General features: G+C 35.7%; 1 protein-coding gene across 1 annotated transcript in view; it reads right to left on the bottom strand.

Annotated features, from left to right (window-relative positions):
* The window catches only part of RUNX2 (RUNX family transcription factor 2), a 105,844-nt gene that overhangs the window by 27,810 nt on the left and 54,913 nt on the right, over positions 1–23,121 (bottom strand). The window contains exons 4-5 of the mRNA XM_032213306.1: positions 19,054–19,227; positions 7,406–7,567 (exon numbers count right to left, since the gene is read on the bottom strand). Of these exons, the coding sequence (XP_032069197.1) occupies positions 7,406–7,567; positions 19,054–19,227 (336 nt within the window). The remainder of the gene's footprint in view (positions 1–7,405; positions 7,568–19,053; positions 19,228–23,121) is intronic.

Genomic DNA, 23,121 nt, shown 5'->3' with positions numbered 1-23,121 from the left:
CCCCACACATGGGGTGGGGGGGGGAGAGAGAGAATGCAGCAAAAATAAAAATTATATGAAGTACACACTATGGCTGCCAGATGACATTTTTAAGCCTCCAGCTTCATTTAGGAACATCACAAACCAACCTAATGAAATGGATCGATCTTATTCTAGAATATTATTCCACAGATCTTTTTAGTTTAAATAACTCATCTTTTGGCAAATCTCCATCTTTACAAAGTGAAACTTTATCTTTATATGTCTGCATGTTTGTGTGTGTGTGTGTGTGTGTGTGTGTGTGTGTGTGTGTATTTTACTTTTTATTTATAAGATTTATGTCATTTCACCCCAGAGGCAAAACAAGATGTGTACAAAATCAGTCAGAATACAAAGAAGACTTTAATTAAATAAGTAAACAATAAAATGTGAATAATAACAGTAATGGTACAGATTTTCCTCTAGCTGTTTAATCACAAAAAAAACAGTTTTAATTCCAGTGTGGTCATTCTTGTCTTGTCCAGTGGGGTAAAAAAGCAGTCACTGGGTTTACCTACCTCAGTTCTCTTCTTTTTATATACCTTCTGATAGGAGAAAATCTTCAGCAGGCGCTCCCTATTCCTCCTGGCTGGGTATTCAATATTTAGTTGCAATAGGTAGGATAGCTAAGATATTCAATACCCAAAATATATATGTAGCTATTAACTAGCACCTTAAACTACACCTGGAAACAGATCAATAACCAATCATAGTAACTATATTATATGGGGATTGCACAGGGGGAGCTGTGTTTCCTGATGATTTTCAAAGGTAACTCATGTATAGTGAATTGTAGAAATCCAGGTGCAAGATCACAGAGGATGAGCAACTGTCTCCAGAGTGCCCTGTTCTTGGTAAGGTGTAACTGTTGCAGCAGGCAAAGCAGGGCAAATGCCCTTGTTCAGCAGGAGCCCCAAATCTAGGAGTGCTTTCAGATTGTGAGCCTGCTGTTTCAGGGAGATGCAGCCCTATCAAGGTTGCTTAGATCTTGATGAGCTGTATCCCAGAATCAGCTGGTTTCTGAACCAACATCTACTCTGTCTTGCTTGGGCTGAATCAGAACCAATTTCTCTCCTTCCAAAATTTGATAGCCTCCAGACTCTGGATCAAGATTTCCATCATATCTCCCATTTGGTCTGGTATAGAGATGTATGGCTAAATATTACTGGTACATTAATGATGTCCATTCTTGGCAGACGACCTTTTCTAGCAGTTAATGTACATGTTAAACGGTATAAGGGGAGAAACAAGCCCTGGAATACCTCACATTGGCATGCCCAAGAGCTCAACCTACAAACACTGACTATATTCACTTAGGAAGGAGCAGAACCACTGTAAAAAAGTGCTTCCCACTTCCAACTGCTGTAAATGGTCTAGGAACATAGGCTCCTGAAAAGCCTAGCAAGACAAGGATGGTTGCATGCTCACATTCATAGCTTACCACACATCTATAAAAACGGCCAATGTGGCATCCATCCAGCACCACAGCCTGAGTTGTATTAAGGGTCAAAATAATAATCCAATTCTTCTAAACCTCTCCACTTTCTTTACCATCTTTCCCCAACCTTGAGGTTGGAGAGAAGATAACAGCTGTCCAATATATGCAAGCCTTCAACTTCAAGTAAAAGATTAGGCTAAATACAACAATATCTCAATGTTATTAAAGCTAAGGAGGCACCACTCATACTAACAGATAGTTTCAGCTGACTATGGATTTTATACATTAATTGCTCCTGAACCAGAGTTTGCTAAACTCTACAACTCAGACTGTAACCACTGCAGTTACTATACTTTTCAAAGTTGACCAAGCAAACTACAACATTATAGTTTTAGAATTGTTGCTTTTATAATAATTTAGTATAAGCATGAATACCTTTGAATATTAATTACAAAATGGAGAGAAAGAGAGATAATGCACAGGTTGCTATGTACAGAGTGTTAAAAAGTGGGCAAACAATAGTGTTGAATTAGCTGAACCTTTTGCAATCTAAAAGCAAACACTTAAGAATCATGTATTGTTCAACATTAAAATAATACATTACTTGGAGTAAATAGGATAGCAATTAAACACTTCTTTGACACTTTCACCCTAGATTGCATGAGGTAATGGAGTATGGAATTGAGACATGGATTGCCATTTCCAGAAAAAAATGTAACCCTAACCTGATCATTATGTTTCCTAAAAGGAAAAAAGAAAGCCTAATTCCCAAATGCAAAAGCACTTCACAGCTTTTTATTGTGCCAGTCAATGTCCAGATATGGCACATAATATAGAGTTTTACTATAAATGCCTTAACCAAACACATTTGCTAACTCACTTGTTAAATACATCTTGCTGTTCCTTTTCCCACAACCTACTTTTGTCTAGCAGAGCCATTAGGATTATCAAGTCAATGGTGAGCAAAACATACACAATCAAAACCCTCATTTTCTTTCCTAATAAATAAATGAAGATAATAAATAAAGTTAAACAACAAATCTGCAAACAGCTACAGGGAAGCAAAGTTAAAACCAGAAGCCAACACAGATTTATCAAAAAAAAATCATGCCAACCAAATCTTGTTGCTTATTTTTACAAAGTGACTAAATTAGTGGACCAGAGAAATGCTACAAACACAATATACTTGGACTTTAGTAAAGCATTTGATAAAGTAGACTACAACCTACTTGGTAAGATAGAAAAATGTGGGTTAGACAGCATAATCACCAGATGGCATTATAACTTGCTGACCAAGCACACTCAGCAAGTAGTCTTCAATGGAACTACATCTACATGGAGAGAAGTATGCAGTAGAGTACCTCAAGGTTCTGTCTTAGTCCCAGTACTCTTCAATATCTTCATAAATGATTTAGATGAGGGGATAAAAGGTGAACTCATCAAATTGCAGTCATCACCAAGCTGGCGGGATTAGTCAACACACCAGAAGATAGGCTCAAGATCCAGAAGGATCTTGATAGATGTGAACTGAACCCTATCCAACAAAATAAAATTCAATAATGAGAAAAGTAAGGTTTTACACTAAGAAAAACCAAATGCACGGGTCTAGAATACTGTAGGTGGTACCTGGCTCAGTAGCAATAACTATGAGGGATCTAGGAGTCCTAATGGGCAGTATTTCAATACGAGCCAGAAGTAAGATGCAATTGCCAAAAAAGCTAACACAGTTCTATGCTGCATTAATAGAAAGATAGACTCAAGATCATGTGAAGTATTAGTCCTACTTTATAATGTCGTGTTAAGACCACATATTGCATCCAGATATGGTTACCACTATGTAAAAAAGATGTAGAGGCTCTAGAAAGAGTGCAAAGAAGAGCAATAAAGATGATTAGAGAACTGAAGTTAAAAACATATGAAGAATGGTTTAAGGAATTGGGTATGTCTAGTTCAATGAAAAGAAGAACTACAGGTGACATGATAATAGTCTTCCACTATCTAAATGGCTGTCACAAAGAAGAGGAGGTCAACGTATTCTCCAAAGTATTTGAAGACAGAACAAGAAGCAATGGAAGAAAACTAATCAAAGAGAGAAGCAATCTAGAATGATGGAGAAATTTCCTGACAGCAATAATAATTAACCAGTGGAATCGTTTGGCTTTTGAAGTTATGGGTTCTTCATCAATGGTGGTTTTTAAGAAGAGATTGGACAGTCATTTGTATGAAATTGTATAGAGTCTCCTGCTTGAGCAGGGTGTTGGACTAGAATACCTCCAAGTTCCTCTCTATTATTCTGCATTCATAAAATATACCCTCAAAACACAAATAATTTTCCTTCCCAGTTTTGAAATTTTTATGTTTTTCAAGAGTGACAGAGGTGGTGTGAAGAACAGAAATCAAGCAACCAACACAAATAATTGCAATTGGAGCAAAGATGGTCAGGTAGTGGAGTTCAACTCGGAATCTAGGATTGATTGTAAGGGAATGAACTGAGTGTGACACGCCGAGTATTCATGAGAAATAATTGCCAAAGCTCAAAGAGAGTATTTTCATATATTGGCAATTCCCGGATAGGAGAACCCAAGTATTTATGACATCTATTGCCCTTTCAAACTTTCTGTTTGCTGTCTGAAACACTAATATAACCCTAATATATCTAGACAGCTATAGACTGTTAAAGATGCCAAGAACATCAGCATGATAAATGTATGATGGTAAATGGTGGGAGGACTTCTTTAAATTCCTTAACCATAAATGTGGCTAGATTCCTTATTTTGCTTGACACTAATAAAGAAAGCCAGATGTTGACATTAATATGTTTAACTCTATTTAACCAATATTAACTGTAAACACTGTTTAGAATAGAAATATGGTTGTGCAATATATCAGAATTAAAGATTCCTGCTGCTTTTCTAAGCATTATGTTATTAGCTACTGGAAGCACAAAGCCTTTCTATTTTGTTCTAATACCAACACTAATATAAATGTAGTAGTAAGGAAGTTGATATAGAACCCTCTATGGCTATTCTTTATAAAAGGATCCTTTAACTCTCTGAATAAGAAAATGCCATCTGAATGGCTTCCTATTATCCTATTCCTATTTATTCCTATTCTCATTAAAACTTAAAGTTAGCAGTCTCTTTCCAGTCTTCCTAATATCTTCAACACTAATCTCCTATTTAAATCTTGTCTTCATGCCTTTCTTCTTTGCTGGTCCTTAGATCAGGATTATCTTTCTTGATATATAACATTTGGCTTTCTGTGTTTTTCCAATTCTGATAATGAAATTCTTTAATTTTCTTCCTTTCCAATTTGCTATTTTTTAGTCACAGCAGGGTATTCCATTTAAATACTGTATATACTCGAGTATAAGCCTAGTTTTTCAGCCCACTTTTTGGGCTGAAAAAAGCCGCCTCGGCTTATACTCGAGTCAGTGAAAAATTTGCCCGAAATGGAGGAGAAAAAGGGGCGGGGCCATGCCGCTGGGTGACACTCGTGAATGGCCCAGTGCCCCTGTGAGTTTCCCCTCCCTCTGTGTCAGTTTGCCGCGCAGCGCGCACCGCACCATCCCCCCTCCTCACATTCTAATGTAATGCAGGGCTGTCTTACGATTCCCCTTCCTCCCCCTCCTGCCGCTCTGCAACGATGTCCCACCTCCTCCTTGTTATGGCAAGCAGCCACATAGCGATGTCCCACCTCCTCTGGTACAGTGATCCAATGATAGGAATCACTGTGCCGTGTGTCATAGGAGGCGGGACATCGCTCCCGCGGCTGCACGGGACATCATCATCACAGCGGGACATCAGCATCATGAGGTGAGTGAAGTATTTCATTGAATACACCGCTAGTTTACTGTTTTTCTTTGAAATAAATATTCAAAAACATTATTGGTATCTATTTTTATTTTTGAAATTTACCGGTAGCTGCTGCATTTCCCACCCTAGGCTTATACTCGAGTCAATAACTTTTCCAGTTTTTTGTGGTAAAATTAGGTGCCTCGGCTTATATTCGGGTCGGCCTATACTCGAGTATATACGGTATTTCCCCTGTCCCCACTGCTTCTTTTTCTATCAATATCTATATTGATATTATTCCATCAATATTATTTTAAAATCATTATATGTTATAAAATACAAATTGGCGATATGTGTACTATTATTTCAAATTTCAAGATCATTTATTATAGTTCAGTTTAAAAACATCAATAATGATCCACTTTTGACTGTACTTTTAAATAAAGTATAGCTTGTTCAGTCACCTCAAGGCCACAATTCTCTAACTAAAAGGCTTGTTCTCTTTCTTTGAAAAAAGGGAGGGAAACACATGTTAAGTTTAGTGAAAGAATTTACCTTTTCTTAGAAACTATGAACAAAGGAAGTGCTGTTTTTTCTTTTTCTAATGGGATGAGATGAGATGAGATGTCCAAGTTCTTTGGCTGTTCCCCATGTGAGACACTTATGCTAGAATGAATACTGACAAGCAAGGGCTCTGGGTCCCAACCTACTGCTTCCCGCAGGTATTTGCCAGTAGCAAAAATCGTGCACACACAAAAATCACTGACTTGACAGTTCAGAAGTAAATGAAGATGGTCTAAAATTAAAATCAGTTGTATGGGTTCTATTTCAATTAAAAGGAAAAAAAAAACACAAGCAGGCTAGCATTTCCAGAAGTCATACATTTGAATCTACTGAATATGGATATGAAGGTAAACATCTGAAGGCAGACTGAATAGCTGAGAATAAAGATGTTGATTCTTATTGCTCTTTCTTTTGAAATATAACAAATTCCCATCCCTAAGATAAAAGAAAAGAAAGAAACCAGACAAATCAAATCCTGTATGACTCCTGGCTGTAGTTCAGCCTGTCAATGATACTATAGATATATTCTATAGACATTCACCTGGCTGAGAGTCAAACAGGTGCACGGAATAATAAAAACTGTGTCTTGCCAACTTGACAAAAAGATGAGGAAAGCAGATCATATGAATTTTTATGGGTTAATCATAAATCATACTTCAGGCAAGCAGGTCACTAATAACAAACTACAGAGGATGACAATGGAGGACTGGGTTGCAATATAGCAATAAGAATATTTTCCAAGAGAACATATTTTTTTAACAAGTGATCATTTGTTTAGACTTAGTATTGCTGATGCTCAGCATTACTTTTGTGAAGATTTTCATTCCTTTTTCATTGCTACTATCCTCAACCTATTCCAAGATGGCATTCTATTCTTTAATTTCCTAGCTTCTGAGAGGGATCTTGATTACATGATAAAGTCATTTTCTCTGTCTATTAGCTGTAGAAGAATAAGTGATTCAGCTATGGAGTTTTTAACAATAATGGGTGGGCAAATTTAGGAAGGGAGGAAGGAAGGGGGGGAGGAGGAGGAGGAGAAGAGGAGGAGGAGGAGGAAGAAGATTAGGAAGAAGAAGAGGAGGAGGAGAAGGAAGAGGAGGAGGAGGAGAAGAGGAGGAGGAGGAAGAGGAGATGAAGAAGAAGAGGAGGAGGAGAATTAGGAAGAAGAAGAAGAGGAGAAGGAAGAAGAGGAGGAGGAGAAAGAGGGGAGGAGGAGAAGAGGAGGAGGAGGAGAAGAGGAGGAGGAGGATTAGGAAGAAGTGGAGGAGGAGAAGGAAGAAGAAGAAGAGGAGGGGGAGGAGCAAGAAGAAGAAGAGCAGCTGTTCATATAAATGAGGTAAAGTATTCCTGCTTTTAAAAACAGCATGGAACAGAGCATAGTAAAGCAATGAGATCCTGAGACTTCAAGAAATTTTCAGCATTCAAATCACTGCAAAGTGAGACGGTTACCGCACAGAGGAACCGCAACTCTTTTTAGTAATATGTACCTAAAAATAAATATCGTGTCTCCTAAGCACATATGTACTAAGCTGTTCTTGGCTTTCCTAGCTTCCCTCTGAGATAACTAGTTTAATTCAAACACAGTCTTTACCTGAGAGCCGTCTGGGCACATCGGTGATGGCAGGAAGCCCTGTACCTCGTGTGGAGGACAAGGGAGTTGTGGAATGAATGGATGGTGAAGTCATCTGGCTCAAATATGATGGGTAAGACTGGTCATAGGACCATGGAGGGGATGACTGTGCTTGTCTGGGGTCTAAAAACAAAACAAAAGAGAAAATAATTTAAAATGAAAGACAGGAACAGTTGGTGGAGACAGAAAGTCTAAGTACGATATGTAAGATGGGAACATATGAGAAGAACTCGAAGCACTGGGTCTTTTTCTTCCCTTTTTACTATTCAGAACTGACAACATCAGGCTGACTCCTGAAACTTGAAACTAACAGCATTCATGTAAAATGCAGCCCAGTTTGATTTCAGAGAGGCTTTTGAGGACTGAAGCTGAAAGATATGTCCTATGAAAGACTGATCAAATGCTTTCCAATAAGAAGAATAACTTCCAGATTAAAATTTGATGAAGGAGATAAAGGAAGTTAAATAGCTGCTGTTAAAACAATTGTTACTGATGAAAGTCCAGAAGTTAGGAAATCTGATGTTAAGAATTTTCAAGGACATGGGAAATGGAAGAACCACAGCAGAAATAAATCTAAAATCAGAGAAGGGACTTCAGGATGCTGGATGATTTTATTTCAGAACTATGGTTACAGTTTTCAGTTCTTTAGACTTTTATTATTCCAAGCTTTATCTGGAAAAAATTATTACTAGTGAAACACATATTAGAATCTTAGATGTTGGAGATAACAGAAGCCAAAGTGGAACACATACACACACATACACAAGAAATAAACACACATACCAGGAAATATTAAAATAGTGCTCTGGGGAACGCAATAGCATAACTAATACTATTCTATAATACTGACTGTATTTATAATAGACACACAGTGAAAAATTTTCAATTTGCCTTATGATACAAACTTGTCATGGGGCAAGATAATATATTAAAAAAGAAGAAAAGGTTCCTATAAAAATTCTTTTATGTATCTTTTAAAACTAGAACTAGCAACATTTTAATATAATTTACATTGTTCCTTATCAAACCAAGGGTGTGCACTCTCTCTCTCTCTCCGCTAATTTACATTTTTTGAAGATTCCTTTCTTATTGCTGGAGAATGAATAACTTTCCATTGAAAATGTGATTATATGAAGAACATTGAAACAAAACTTATGTTATGCTAGACATTTATATATAACTTTGCAAGGAGAAGACCTCTTCTCTATAACCCCACTATGGAAACCACAGAATTAGGGATGTAAGCAACATAAAATCAGACCCTATTGAAATAACTTCCTAATTATAGGAGCAATGTGACAGTGGAACCAATACCTAGAGAGAAGGTATTGGGTTCTCCATTACTGGGGGGATTTAGAACAGATGTTGGCCAACTATCAGGTGTTTGGGGGCTGTTCCAACTCTCTGATTCAATGATTCTAGCCCTTATTACATTGCTAGTTCCTGCTACTAACTTTACAGTGTGTTAGTGAAGATGTCATATTTCCTATTTCCTTCTGTATGTATGTGGTTTGGAAGGGATGGGAAATTAAACTAATTTCAAAAGAGAAATGCCAACTTTAGGAATAAGCAGAAAATCAGAGGTATGCCCATTTGCCAGATTTGAATGCATTTGTAAAGTAAAAAAAGTAGTATTCCTATACAAAAAATATAAGAAGTTAATTTATCCAATAGAACCATTTGATCTATCTAGACTCAATGGTTCCTAAACTGGGGGCAACTTGGATATATCCTGGGCTAATGGAACAATTTGTACTTGCTTGTTTATAATTGGAGAATATAATTGGAGATAGATGCTTATGTAAAACAAGAATATGTTGGGGGGGGGGGTTATTACATTATCTGAGACTGGGAAAAGGATAGTCATTCACGCCCTTGTCACCTCAAGGCTGGATTACTGTAACGCGCTCTACATGGGGCTGCCCTTGAAGAGTGTTCGAAGACTTCAGTTAGTCCAGATTGCAGCCGTGCGGGCGATTGTGGGTGCACCTAGGTACACCCACGTTACACCTATCCTCCGCGAGCTGCACTGGCTGCCCATTGGTCTCCGGACACACTTCAAGGTGCTAGTCGTTACTTTTAAAGCCCTGCATGGCATTGGACCTGGGTACCTGAGAGACCGCCTCCTGCCAATTACGTCCCAAAGACTGATTCGATCGCACAGACTTGGCCTTCTCCGGATTCCATTTGCCAGCCAATGTTGGCTGGCGACACCCCCCCCCGGGGGAGGGCCTTCTCTATTGCAGCTCCGGCCCTCTGGAATGACCTCCCCGTTGAGATCCGGACCCTTACTACCCTCCCGGCCTTCCATAAAGCTACTAAGTTCTGGCTGTTCCGGCAGGCCTGGGGCTGTTGAAGTATCCAGCCCCACTTTAATTGTGAATGTTGTTGTATTTTAAATTTTGTATTGTCTTATTTATCCCCCTTCCCTTTTTATTGTAAGCCGCCTGGAGTCCTTCGGGAGTGGGCGGCATACAAAACCAATAAACTAAACTAACTAAACTAAACTAAAGGAGTAATTGCATCAAATAATTTAAGAACCACTAATCTAGATTATATAATCATGTTCAGAACCCAAAGCTTGGTAAGTTTAGACTGAAGCCTTTTCTGGCTTCAGTCTAAACCAAAAGATGCTAGAAACCATGTTTGGAAACTTTTATACAAGTGCTATGTGTGTCATGTGAAAGTGATACAGTGAGAAAAATCTTATACATTCTTTTAGTATTTGCACAGGATGAGGCACATCAGGAGGTTAGTACAATTACTTGCCAATTCATATTAAAAATGATACGTTGCTTGTTGGTTCCTGACAGTTACTTTGTTTCTCAATCCCACTTCACAGAATAATTTGATCTGAACCAAATAATACCCAACTTTCATTTCCTGACTGGAGAAATAGGCTGGAAAAGAAGTTCCTTATTAACAGTATCAAGCAATGTAGGACTGAAAACAAGAATTTGTTCATCTATGCAAGAGAAATTGCTTTCTGATTCTTCTGGGGGGATATTTGAGCAGCAAACCATTATAATTCCTGGAGCATTTCTATTTATAGAATAACTGTATATTAATGTAATTTTACCACTGTTTTGCAAATAGAGATCAATTTATAATAATTAGCTGGCAGAAAAAAAAAATTCTACTATTTGGGAAATTTATATAATCATAGGAAAATCATTTTTCTCCCCCTCTCTGTCTAACATCTCGTAGATTCAGCTTTTTCCTTTCCACTATTCAGACATGATTTGCTTGAAGAATTTTAATAGGTAGGTAGGTAGGTAGATTTATTATACTTTGGAAAGGATTGTTCTTCATTCTGCAACATACATTATGAGTATGTTTTTCAGAAAGCATTGTTTAGGAACCTAAAAGCATTACTCTGAAAATAAAGGAGGCATTTCCTAAATGCAAGAAAATTATTTTGTTTGCAATTTTTGGGATGAATGTCCTAATTTTATTTCAATGCTAAGGAGCTGCTAATTAAATATAGTAAAATATATCAATACTATAATTCAGTCCTTAGCACCCATTATAAAAGATTTCAGATTGAATTTGTCTGAGACCTGGGGTTGCTTAAGAAAAGCAACCCGATTATTAGCAATAGGTTAGAGTAGATATCTAAAGAAAGGTGCAATCTGATTTTTTTCCCAATTCCAAAGCAGAGTAGGTAGCATACAGATGCTAATAACAAATACAATAACATAGACAGACAAGAGCTTAAAATCCAAACCTTTTCTAAATCAAGATTCTAGTAAAGGTTGCCAAGCTCAGGTCTAGCTAAAAACTTGTGTGTGGAGCTCCAAAACTATGTCCAGCTTTAGAGATGATGTTTGATTATTTCTGAAACCTCCCTGTATATATATATAGGACTTATTATATGCGCCTTTCCAAGAAAAATTACATTATAAGCTTATGGTATTTGTATTTAGCTGAATTAAAGTAGAGCTCTGGGCTAGCAAAAGAAAAGATAAGGTACAAAAACCAATTATGAAAAAAGATGGCAGAGGTTTTAAGTGTATATTTAAACATTTAAAAGATCTTAGAAAGAAAACAATGATACAAGCTACAACAGGTAAGGCAAGAAACAATGCTTTCAGCTACCAAGGTGCATATTTAGACTGAATTATACAAACAATTATATGTCAGGCCTGCAGTTATATCCCTTTTAGGATCTTTGGCCTGCCACACTCTCTCTTATTTCATTATGCTCATACATTATGTATGAGTGATTCAGAAGAAGGAAGAGGGGCAGTGATAGCAATGGAGGTCTAGGAAGAAGCAAAAGCAATTGCTTCGGAAATCTAGGCATTGCAGTGATAAACATCTCCTGAGCTGGCCTCAAATTTGGAAGATGAAATAGTTTCAAGTCAAACCTAAGATTTAATTATTCTTATCTCAGTTTCTTAATGTAAAACTCTTCATCCCAGTTATAAACATAGCATTTTTACCTATTTCTTACATTGAACTGTGCTTCCCAGATGTCAATAGCAAAGAAAGCTATTTTTTAAAGTCTGTTATGAACAATGAAATATGATTGTGAGTTAAACTTTCTGGAATATTATGGCAAGTAAAAATGAAAATACCTTTTGCATGCAAAGATTCCAGATTACCTATAACTCTTTAGAATTAAAATAAATAATATTCATATTAGAATTAAATACAAAATGGACAAATCCATGTCATCTACATCTCTCTCTTTCAGTTAATTAACAGAAAAAGTAGCACTTTAATCTCTAAGCAAGATCTCTAAGCGAGATGGATGGATGGATGGGTGGGTGGGTGGGTGGGTGGGTGGATGGATGGATGGATGAAAGGAAGGAAGGAAGGAAGGAAGGAAGGGGGGAAAGGAATTAGGTAAACATGTAAAAGTCTTCCTATCAACCCAAAGTCAAACAATTTTCCTGAAAGCACATAAATTCTCCCCATCCATAGCTAAACATGCTTTAATGATAATGAAGAAGTACAGATAGGCGCAATAACAGAAGCAGATATAAAGCACATTATATTGCAAAATGCAGCACAGAAAGAAAATGCCACCAGTGACGAAGTGGAGAAATTAAAAGAAGGAGGCTTCATATATTTCCTATGGATAGTTGATATGACAAAATCATAATTTACAAAGGTTATTTCTTTATAAAAACCTCACTAGTAGACCATTAAACTTATATATAAAAAAATAAGAGCAGCTTTTACTGAACCCCAGTGTTACAATGGAAAGTAGTTAACAAATGAAAATTTTATTTCTATTTTAAAGTACTATTACAAAAATTTTCTTCCGTTTCCAGATGCCATAGCATGGTACTTCCTTCTCTAGCCATTCTCACATCTAAACCGTTATAAGGAGCATCTCTACCTTGCAGCAGGAAAGGACAGCTATAATATGACTATAATACCTAAATACAAAATGTTAAAACCCATTAAGAAGTTGAGCTTTGGGAAAGAGGTTAAAAATTATAGGCGTGCCCAAAAAGTCAGGCAGAACTGGGGGAAGCAGCTTACTTAGCCTATAAAACTAAGATCTAGATTGGACAGCAGAGGGAGTGTCATAGATATCCATAGGAAAAGCACCTTTTTGAACAGGAACCTGCAGAGGTGACACTGTTAAGGATTTGTTCCTAGGTCAGCAAAATAGAGCAGTGGTTTACTTAGCATATCAATCACACAGTTATCTAACAATCAACAATCTTGAATATGATAAAAATCAAGTCTATTAAGTACTCATAAACGTGGACTGATTCAAAAATGTGTATTTAATAGATTTGATGTCCTTCTTTTTATTCTTTCTACTCTGTGGGTATTAACTAAGCAACATGAAGATCCTGTATATATTCCAGAAAATAATTATATCTATTAATAGAATAAATCAACAACAAGTATATATTTATATGCTACTTTTAGCAAACATATTGCAAATTCATAATGACACCTATTGGATCCATAATTATGTTTGTTCGTATATTATTTCTCTCAGATATTTTTCTAAATATAAAATTATTATATGTACAATGACATATTTTTTCTAATCTGCATATTTTCCATGTGCTGACTGACAAGCTAAGTGTTCAGTATAAATATATATTACGAAATAGCAGATACCATAGAAATTCAATAAAGAGTATACATTGCTGAAGTACATTTGCATGACATGATGCTATTCTTGAAACCAGGATAATGTAATCACTTATGACTGCATGTTAAAAATGGACTTCTAAGACCATGAAATAATTTGAATTGATAATAAGCATAGTTTCCACCTCAAGGAGCCTGACAAGAGAAAACAAATCCATCAGCATACTTTGCTGAAAACAAATTTAAAGATCAACTCAACCCCCCCCCAAAAAAGCCAAACTTGTTCTAATCCAAATTTAAAAAGTTAATACAACCAGATTATTACCACAATGACAATAAACTTTCAATTATATTGTCTACAACTTCTTCACTGAGACTGCATCATTTCCATTGACGAAAATTTTTCACTATTAAATTTTTAACTTTATCCTATCTCAAAAATTTGCAATTATATTTTAGAAAGGGATCAGATTAAAAGCAGATTCTGAAATATTGCAACAATTATCTGTTTAACTATGTTAGTATAGAAACTTACAGTTATTGGGGAGGGAATGCAGCAAACACAATATTTTGAACTGACAAATCTTTTATACATGTTTTAAATTTTATTTGGCTCTATGTTTTCTTAAGAAAAAAATTTCTTTTAAAATGTTTTATATCTGAATGACAATTTATTATGTATTTAGTTAATTCTGGTAATTTATGCTCAAGCTGAATATTTTGCATTTTCTTATTATGCCTTAGATCTAAATCAAGAGATATAAATAAATTATATGTGTGCGCACATACATGAATGCAAGAAAGAGGCAGTCAGCAACCACTAGAGCAGGGGTGTCAAACTCGGGGCCTGCGGGCCGGATCCATCACATGCTGGCCCCGGCCCCACCCGGTGTAGTGAAGGGAGTCCTGATACGTCATGTGATGCCGCCATGATGATGCAACTTTGACACCCCTGCACTAGAGTATATTTCTTATATAGAAAAAAAAATGTACACAGTATTCTCAGAGAACATAATATATGAATCCTGAAAAGAAAATTAAATGCAATACTTGGATCAACATCTACTTCTCTGATAAAAATATGCAGTTTGATTTGGGATTAAATAATACCTATACTTATGCTTATAATGAATCAATGACCAAATTTCCTAACATGCCAGCAATGCATTTCACAACAAGATCAACCTGTGACTCATTAGCGGTGATTGGTTAACTACTAGGATTTTGAAAAAGCCTCTTGGTTTGCTTCCTGTCTGAGAATGCAAAAATTTGGGATTTGCCAGGCACTTTTCAAGCCACAATAGTTGTCTGCTGGGCTGCATTCAAGTTCTAAAGGTATGTCAAATATAAATATGCAGGTATATCTGTTGTGTAATAACATGCATCATAATTTTAGCAGTACTATACATAGAATTAAATCTCTTTGTTTTCAGTCGGCCTTCTTCCAAGTTTTAAGATATCTTGTAAACACCCCGTTTTCATTCACAGCATAAGATTGTGAATGATCTTATTCAGGGTTAATTGTGAAACTTTAATGTCAGTTTAGAAACTTGGGAGACCCAGGGTTCTAGTCCTGCCTTAAGCAAAAGCCACTGGGTGACCTTGGAGTAGTCACTTTTTCTCAACCCTAGAAAGAAAGCAATAGCAAGCCACTTCTGAAAAGCTTTGCCAGGAAAACTGCAAGAGATTTGTCCAGGCACTCTGCAAGAATCTGATGATTGAATGGAAGGAAAACCCCTAGGGAGGCATTGTGCTAAAAATGCATTTTGATAATTTAGATTAATTAGCTTGGAAAAGTAGTTTTCAAAACTGTATACTTTCAAATAAACATTTTAGCAAATTTGGCACAATCATTTCAAAATCCAGATGATTCTTAGATATGTTCTGAGGATGTAATATTCAAGTACTACTATTTCCTTCATTCAACTAAGCTGTGACCTAAAGCTTTGTAGAAGAAGATCAGTAGAAGTAGGTGAAGTTGTCATTCAGAAAAGATCACCTAATTTACACATATTCCCATTGAGGAAGCTCTCAGGGAACTCCAGATCTTCAGAAAATGGTTGTAAACCATAGTTTCATTATATACTTTCCATTTATATCTTGCCTGAGCATTGTACTACCTTTAAAAATTGCACTGAATCATCCCTATACTAATAAGAAAGGAAGTTCCCCCCCTCTACTAAACTGAACAGTTAAGAACTTATTATAAAGATAAGAAAGGTTTGATTTTAGTACGATTCGTCCTATCATTACAGAGAAGTACTGTAAAACTAGCCTGGGCGCAGTGGAATGTTGTAACCTGACTGCAGATAATTTTATTGAAAATAGTACTTCTATTATATTATAAAGTGAACTATTTCTTTTCTTTTTTACAAGTAAATCACATTCAGTGCCTAATAGTGCATTGCATTCAGTCTGCTCATGTTCTTCCTATCTGATTGCCTCTTCCACTGACTTTTCAGCACTGGACATTTTAAAATCTCACAAAAAACAGTCGGAACTAAAATAAAAACTTTGGAATACAGTGGAAATAATTACTATCCCAGAAAGCCAATGAGTATTTCAACAGAGAATAAGAATTCTTTACAATACAAATTGCTCTTCTTTGCCAAGTAGCATGACCTCTGTCATCTAATCTGGGTGGGATTTATTTACTGCTACTGTTCAGCTAGCCTGAATTAATAGTGAATTCCTAGGATTATGTTTTTAATACCATTCAGATAAACAACTATTGTTTACACGATTTTAATGCACTGCTATAGATCTAGAATAAAATAAAATGTAGTATGCTGCTAACCCCAGCCTAGCAGGAGATTTTCTACACACACAAAAATGAACATGATACAGTATACTGTATTAGTACATTGCAAAACTTGTAAGGCATTAATTTTGTGATGAAATGAAACAATCATCACTTGAAGTCAAGAAAATTGTTCTCATTTTTAATATAGTGTTATTAAATAAATAAGCCTTGTAAAAAATAAAACCAACTAAGAATAAACTACTTATTCATAGCTAAGCATGTACAGGTATACTAGTATACTAAAAGTTGCATCTTTTGGCATTTAAATAATTCATAAAACCTTTTACAAAATCCCGCTTCGAAACGTTTGGAGATATGTGTTGTCATGGTTTATGAGTTGGCTTACAAGATAGGAAAACAAGACTAAGAATTAATGAGCAATTTTCACCTTGAAGTGATATGTAAAGTGGGTTCATATTAATCAACATTGGTGAGATTCCTTAAAAAATGATCTACATCAATGGCCAAGATTGTAAATGAATCAATAGTATGATCAATATTGTCAATGATAAGCTGCAAATAAAGTATTATTTAATGTAAACAAGTGGAAAATAATGTATATGAATTCTAAAAATTCAAACTTTACACATACATTAGTAGTATAGAAGCTGGCTTGTCAGGAAGGGAATCTTAAGATGAAAAGCTCCATGATACATTAGCCTGGTTTGTGACTCTGCTAAAGATATATTCCATGTCTGGAGTCCTTAGGATGGGAATTGCTGGAAAATGTGCAGAAAAAGGACTGCCAAAGCAGCTAAGGATCTAGAGTAATTTCTTGGAATATTTTTTTAAGTTTATGTGAAAATAGGTAAGGGAAGATTTGATAGAAGTATATGAATATAGTATAGAAAATAGGGATAGAGGTGTTTTTTTTTTCTTCCTTTCTCACTGTTAAACCTCAGAGATATCCTCTGATTAGATAAACAGTATATAAACAGATATACTTCAGCAATTTAGGGAGTTTTACAAGGGGACTGATGAATATATGGAGAACCGGTCTTTTAATGATCACCAGTTTGGATGACTGTAAATTATCTTTTAGAGCATACTCTAAAGTTTCTAAGACACAAAAGTGGAAGAGGACAACTATACCTACATCTGGTTAGTCACTATGTGACAATAGTGAAGTAGAAGAGTTGTTGGCCTTATCCAACAACTGAAATTTACCCTAGATGACAGTGGAATGTTTTTGGTCCAGAGATGTACAGATTCTAGAAGGACTTCAATCTGCTTTAAATGGGGAGGTGATCTCCTGTAAGAATCAGGTTCATGATTTAAAGATGCCCCAATGATGTTGTGTACACACTTACAGATCACACTGTATACTTGCAAGGGCTATATCATTTTTCATTTTGAATTCTAATCAGAATTCAAGGCATTAGTGTTGCAAAGGCTTAGAATTCTTTGAAGATTAAAATCTGATAGAGAAGCATTTCTCCTCATTTCAACAGTGGTTGAGTAGTGTATGAGAAAAGACTTTCCAGGTGACCTCACCTTCACAGTGGAAAATGTTATCCTGAGAAGATATAAATTTACATCCTTTTTAATAACTCCTTTTCCATTTTTATATTTTAAAGTATTTATTATTGAGTTGTTTACTACAGGAGAATGTAGAAATATTGGAACTGCACCATATAAATCTCAATCTCTATCTCTATCTATCTACATACATACACACAAACAAACAAACAAACAAACAAACAAACAGAGACACACATTGTTAAAAATCAGATGTCCAAGTTATGGCAACCCTAGTTAAAACTTTTGTGCTCACTACAGAATGCCATGATGTAGGATTGTAGGGGAATAATGTTGAGAAAACCAGGAATGCAGATTCCACCCCTGACATTCTAAATGAGTGCCCAACAAATAATATATGAATAGGCTGCAGTGAAAGTTGATTGCCTGGGGTCCAAACAGCCTTCAAAATTCTTCAAAGAAAATATGTTTTCAGAACTTAAATTGATTAGATCTGCAAACAGATACAAGTTACACAAAAGGTAACTTTTAGATAGTTCTAAAACCAATTTTTCATAAGTAAGCTGTACAGTGGAAATAATGTAGTTTGGCTCTATTCAATAAGCTGCTTATAATTAAATGGAAGACAGTGAAATTATTATTATTATAATAATTTTAAACAACTACTTATTAAATTTATCTCCTTTTTTAATGAACTATCATTTTTTTAGAATTTCCTTCCTTCTGTACATAATATTTTAAACAATGAAATCCATTTTGGCTTGCAAACTGATAAAATGTCTATAACTTTAAGTGCTGTCTGATTCATAATTGTGGTTTATAATTGGATATTGGAATAATTTTATTTACTTATTAAATTTATATGCTACCTATCTTACTATTCAAAGTGACACTTGGCACTGTACATTGGATATATGTGTTAAAGTAATATTTGAGGGAAATTACTATGCTATGCAAGTCATCCTAAATAAATATACCCTACTGGAGTAGTCAAATATATTTTATGAATATATGAACATTATCCCAAGGATGAACATTTTTTTTTTAGATTTTAATATCATGTCTTTTAATTTTTATTTCAAATCAGAAAGAATAATCTAAAAGGTCCCAGTAATCAATGTTACAAAAATAAAAACTATCTTGGGTAATTTACATTTGTTTATGCTTTTATTTGGCAACATCCTTCTCCAGTTTGAAGCAACAGAAGACCTACAATCAGTGATTACCATGGTCTGTACAAGCCCATGGCTCTGTCTCTTACCTGTAATCTGACTCTGTCCTTGTGGATTAAAAGGGCTTGGTGCAGAGTTCAAGGGGGGCCGTGGGCTCTGAGTCGGGACCCCTACTCTCATACTGGAATGAGGAATGCGCCCTAAATCACTGAGACGTTCTGAGAACAAACTAGGTTTAGAGTCATCAAGCTTCTGTCTGTGCCCTGGAAACAGCAAATCATAAAATAAAAGGGTGGTTAGCATGACAAATACTATTAAAGTGCTTTGTTTATTATTGTGAGACCAAATAAAATTTAGATGTAATCTGCAGCTGGTGCAGGGACCAAAGTATGGACTATTTCACCCGCTATAGCATTGGTACAAGGAAGGCACTTGTATTGCTATCCAGGCATAGAACAAATCACTGCAGTCTCTATAGCAATTTATATCAGAGCAATACAATTGATTGTTTAAAAGCAGGATTTTCATAATATAAAGCTTTTCTTCAACGATTATGTCCTGACTGTCAAGCATTCATAGAAAGCACAGGCTAATAGTGAGGCCTCAGAAAAAAAAAATCTGTCACTTATTATAGTTGGAGGCATCTGGGGGCGGGGCTGCTGTGGAGTCAAAATATCAACATGGAGGCTATCTCTGCATGATTAAACTCTTCCCCCTTTTTCTATTTGCATATTACATTGCAAAGAGGTAAGAAAAGCACAATGCTTTGATTGGATAGTCATGGTTGTCATCTTGACTTTTTAAAATCTCATCTGTGGATTGTCCTCAATACAGTGTTAGTTTTCATATGACCTCTCAGTCTCATTTCGACTTTTAGTTTTCTGCTGTTGATTCTCATCTTTTCTGTTTCTATGTTCATATAAATAAATCAGTCACTGACAGTTCAAAATTAATTTAATGGGAGTCTTCTTCAAAATTACTGTGTGTAAGACTCCAGGGTTATCTCTTTTATCCATTACTACATGGCAAGATACATTTAATATTTCCCTCTTAGAATTCATTGGCCTCAACACCTGTACTGAGGTTTCCCATATGGTGAGCAAATGCAGCTGATTCATTTCAACCAGGCTATTTTCTATTCTCCTCTGGATGTGTTAAAATAACATTTTAGCTTTTATTTTTATTTTGGATAGTTGTTAAACACCATAGTAATATATCAAATTTAAGAAGTGTCAAATCAGATGTTCAACATGTTATCATTTATCCTTAACTGGTGCAGGTATTCGTCTATTAAGGATTACTGCCAATTAGGAACCAGTATTGTTACATTCTTAATCAACTTTGAGTTGCCCCTCTTCCCTTCCACACCATCTTTCTGACAGAAATCCAACCATTTGCAAATATTCATCATATTTAATTATAACTCGATTTTCGTGTGGGAATGAGGAAGTTTGCCTCTTCAGTTTGTTTTTTAATTGTATTTTGGCAAACAACAGGTTGTTCTTTGTGCTCCTTCATAAAAAAAACTTATTTTGCTGCATTTTAATTTGCAACCTTGCAACTTGAAATCACTTTTAGCAAAAGACTTCATTGAACCAAAGGTCTACCAAGTTCTCAATGGCCTTGATTCTCCCCACATGTACCTGAATGAAGTATGATTTTTCCATAGAGATTTTAATTTTATTTCCTGAATCATCAATTAAGCTAGCCTGCAAAAAACAGCTAGTCCTTGATTACCGACTGCTTGCTCAGCAATTGTTCAAGTTATGACAATACTGAAAAAAAGAGATTGACGACTAGTCCTTGAATTTGCGGCCATTGCACATCCCCCACAATCACATGATTGCAATTCGGATGCTTGGCAATCAGCACACATTTATGATGGACACATCATTCTGAGGTCACATAATCCACCATTTGAGACCTTCACAGCCAGCAGTCAATGAGGAAACTGGTAGGTAGTCACAAGTTGCAGTCACATAACATTGTGCTCAATGGCTGTGGGTGATTTGTTTCATGACCACAGTCAGTATTGATACTGTAAGCCTGGATAAACAATTGCATTGTTTATAGCAACTGCGTTGCGAGTCAGAATTATGGTCAGTAACTGCGGATTACCTGTACAGCAATATTAGCAATAGTTTCCAACAAGACTGCTAGTGCTACTTTTATGAAAAATTACTAATTTTTAAATACTTTTTAAAAATGCATTACCAATAGTAAAACTACTATAAATCAATTAACGAATGTAATCAAGCATGAGTAATACTAACTATAATTTTCTGCAACTTCAAGCACTTCTCTTAGGTGATATCTTACTAAGAAAGATAACAATGTAATAAGCATCAAAGATGGTGGATGTCTAGTTCAACAAACATCTCACCTGGATACTAACCCCAAAACTTTTTTGCAATTGTTGAATAATCCTTTAATATACTGTCTGGAATTTAATTAATTAAACATTGTTCAAATTCAAATGTCTATCATATGTAAAAGTGTTGATACCACTTTATAATGCCTTGGTAAGACCACACTTAGAATACTGCATCCAGTTTTGGTCATCACGATGTAAAAAAGAGACTCTAGAAAGAGTGCAGAGAAGAGCAACAAAGGTGTTTAGGGGACTGGAGGCTAAAACATATAAAGAACAGTTGCTGGAATTGGATATGTCTAGTTTAATGAAAAGAAGGACTAGGGGTGACATGATAGCAGTGTTCTGATATCTCAGGGGTTGCCACAAAGAAGAGGGAGTCAAGCTACTCTCTAAAGCACCTGAGGGCAGGACAAGAAACAATGGATGGAAACTAATCAAGGAGAGAATCAATCTAGAACTATGGAGAAATTTCCTGACAGGACTATTAACTAGTGGCACAACTTGCTTCCAGAAGTTGTGGGTGCTCCAACACTGAAGGTTTTTAGGAAGAGTTTGGACAACTATTTCTCTGAAATGGTATAGGGTTTCCTGCTTGAACAAGTGGTTGGACTAGAAATCCTCCAAGGTCCCTTCCAATTCTATTATTCTAATTTACGTAGCTTCTCAGCAATCTTCCTGTCCCATTGCAACATATGATATTGTGGACTAAAGACAGACCAGATTAGGACATATTCCAGTGGGAAATATTTGGGAAATCATTTATAAAAGATAGGAGGACATAAATAAGCAAGACCATTTTGAAGGCATAATGCTCTTGCTACAGGATCACAATATATGGCAAAAGTACTGATCTGTGCAATTTGTACAAGTGTTGTCTTTTTTCTTGGGACCACTACCTGTATCATGTAATATCAAAATCCATAATAAATGTACTGATGCCCGTAATTAGCTATATCCTCTGAATTGCATTGACTCAATATTAAAACTATTGTTTACAGTTTATTCTATGTGAGATAATATATTTTCAGAGTATCAGTTACTTATATTAAGAGATAGAATTGAATCAAATATTTTAGGAAACATTTTCATGCAAAAAAATTAAGGTAGGCAATTAATACAGATTGGTATTAGAAGAGACCTTCCAAATAAATCAAAATAACTTATTTCCCCCTGAAATGCATATAGAGAGCCCTCAACCTCTGACCTGTCACTTAGCTGTTTGAAATTATATCAGATTTTTTTTTTAAAAAAGTTACTTAAGACCCATCCTTGAAGTTTTGACTGCTACATAGCTATGAGATTGCATTTCAGGCATTTGGCAATTGGCTTCCATTTACAACCAATTCAAGCCACATAGAGTCACATGATTGCATTTTGTGATTATTATTATACTTTATTCATTAAACATGAAACTCAGTCAACATTCAAAAATGCATCACAAAGACCATCGACTGGTGCTAATGGTTGATATGGGTTGCTGCCAGCGTCCTAGGTATCAACCAAATACCTTCTTAAAATATATGATGTTCCGAGTAGTGCAGTTTTTTGCAGTTCTATAGGTGTTATTGCAGGAAGCTGCAATTTGTTGATGTATCTTATAAAATTCTTGGACATGGTACCAAGTACAATGACAATGGGTATCACTGTTACATGTTTCATCCCTAATTGGTAGTTTCAATGGCCAGGTTGCAGAATTTCGTGATTCCCCCCACCCTCCCAGTTGTTGTTGTTAGCCTTTTTTCAGGAAAAAAACATGCATTGGATAAGTTGCATTCTGACTTAT

This window comes from Thamnophis elegans, chromosome 3 (assembly GCF_009769535.1).
Source record: "Thamnophis elegans isolate rThaEle1 chromosome 3, rThaEle1.pri, whole genome shotgun sequence".
NCBI classification, from domain to species: Eukaryota; Metazoa; Chordata; class Lepidosauria; order Squamata; family Colubridae; genus Thamnophis; species Thamnophis elegans.
This window is presented reverse-complemented; position numbering and strand designations above follow the sequence as displayed.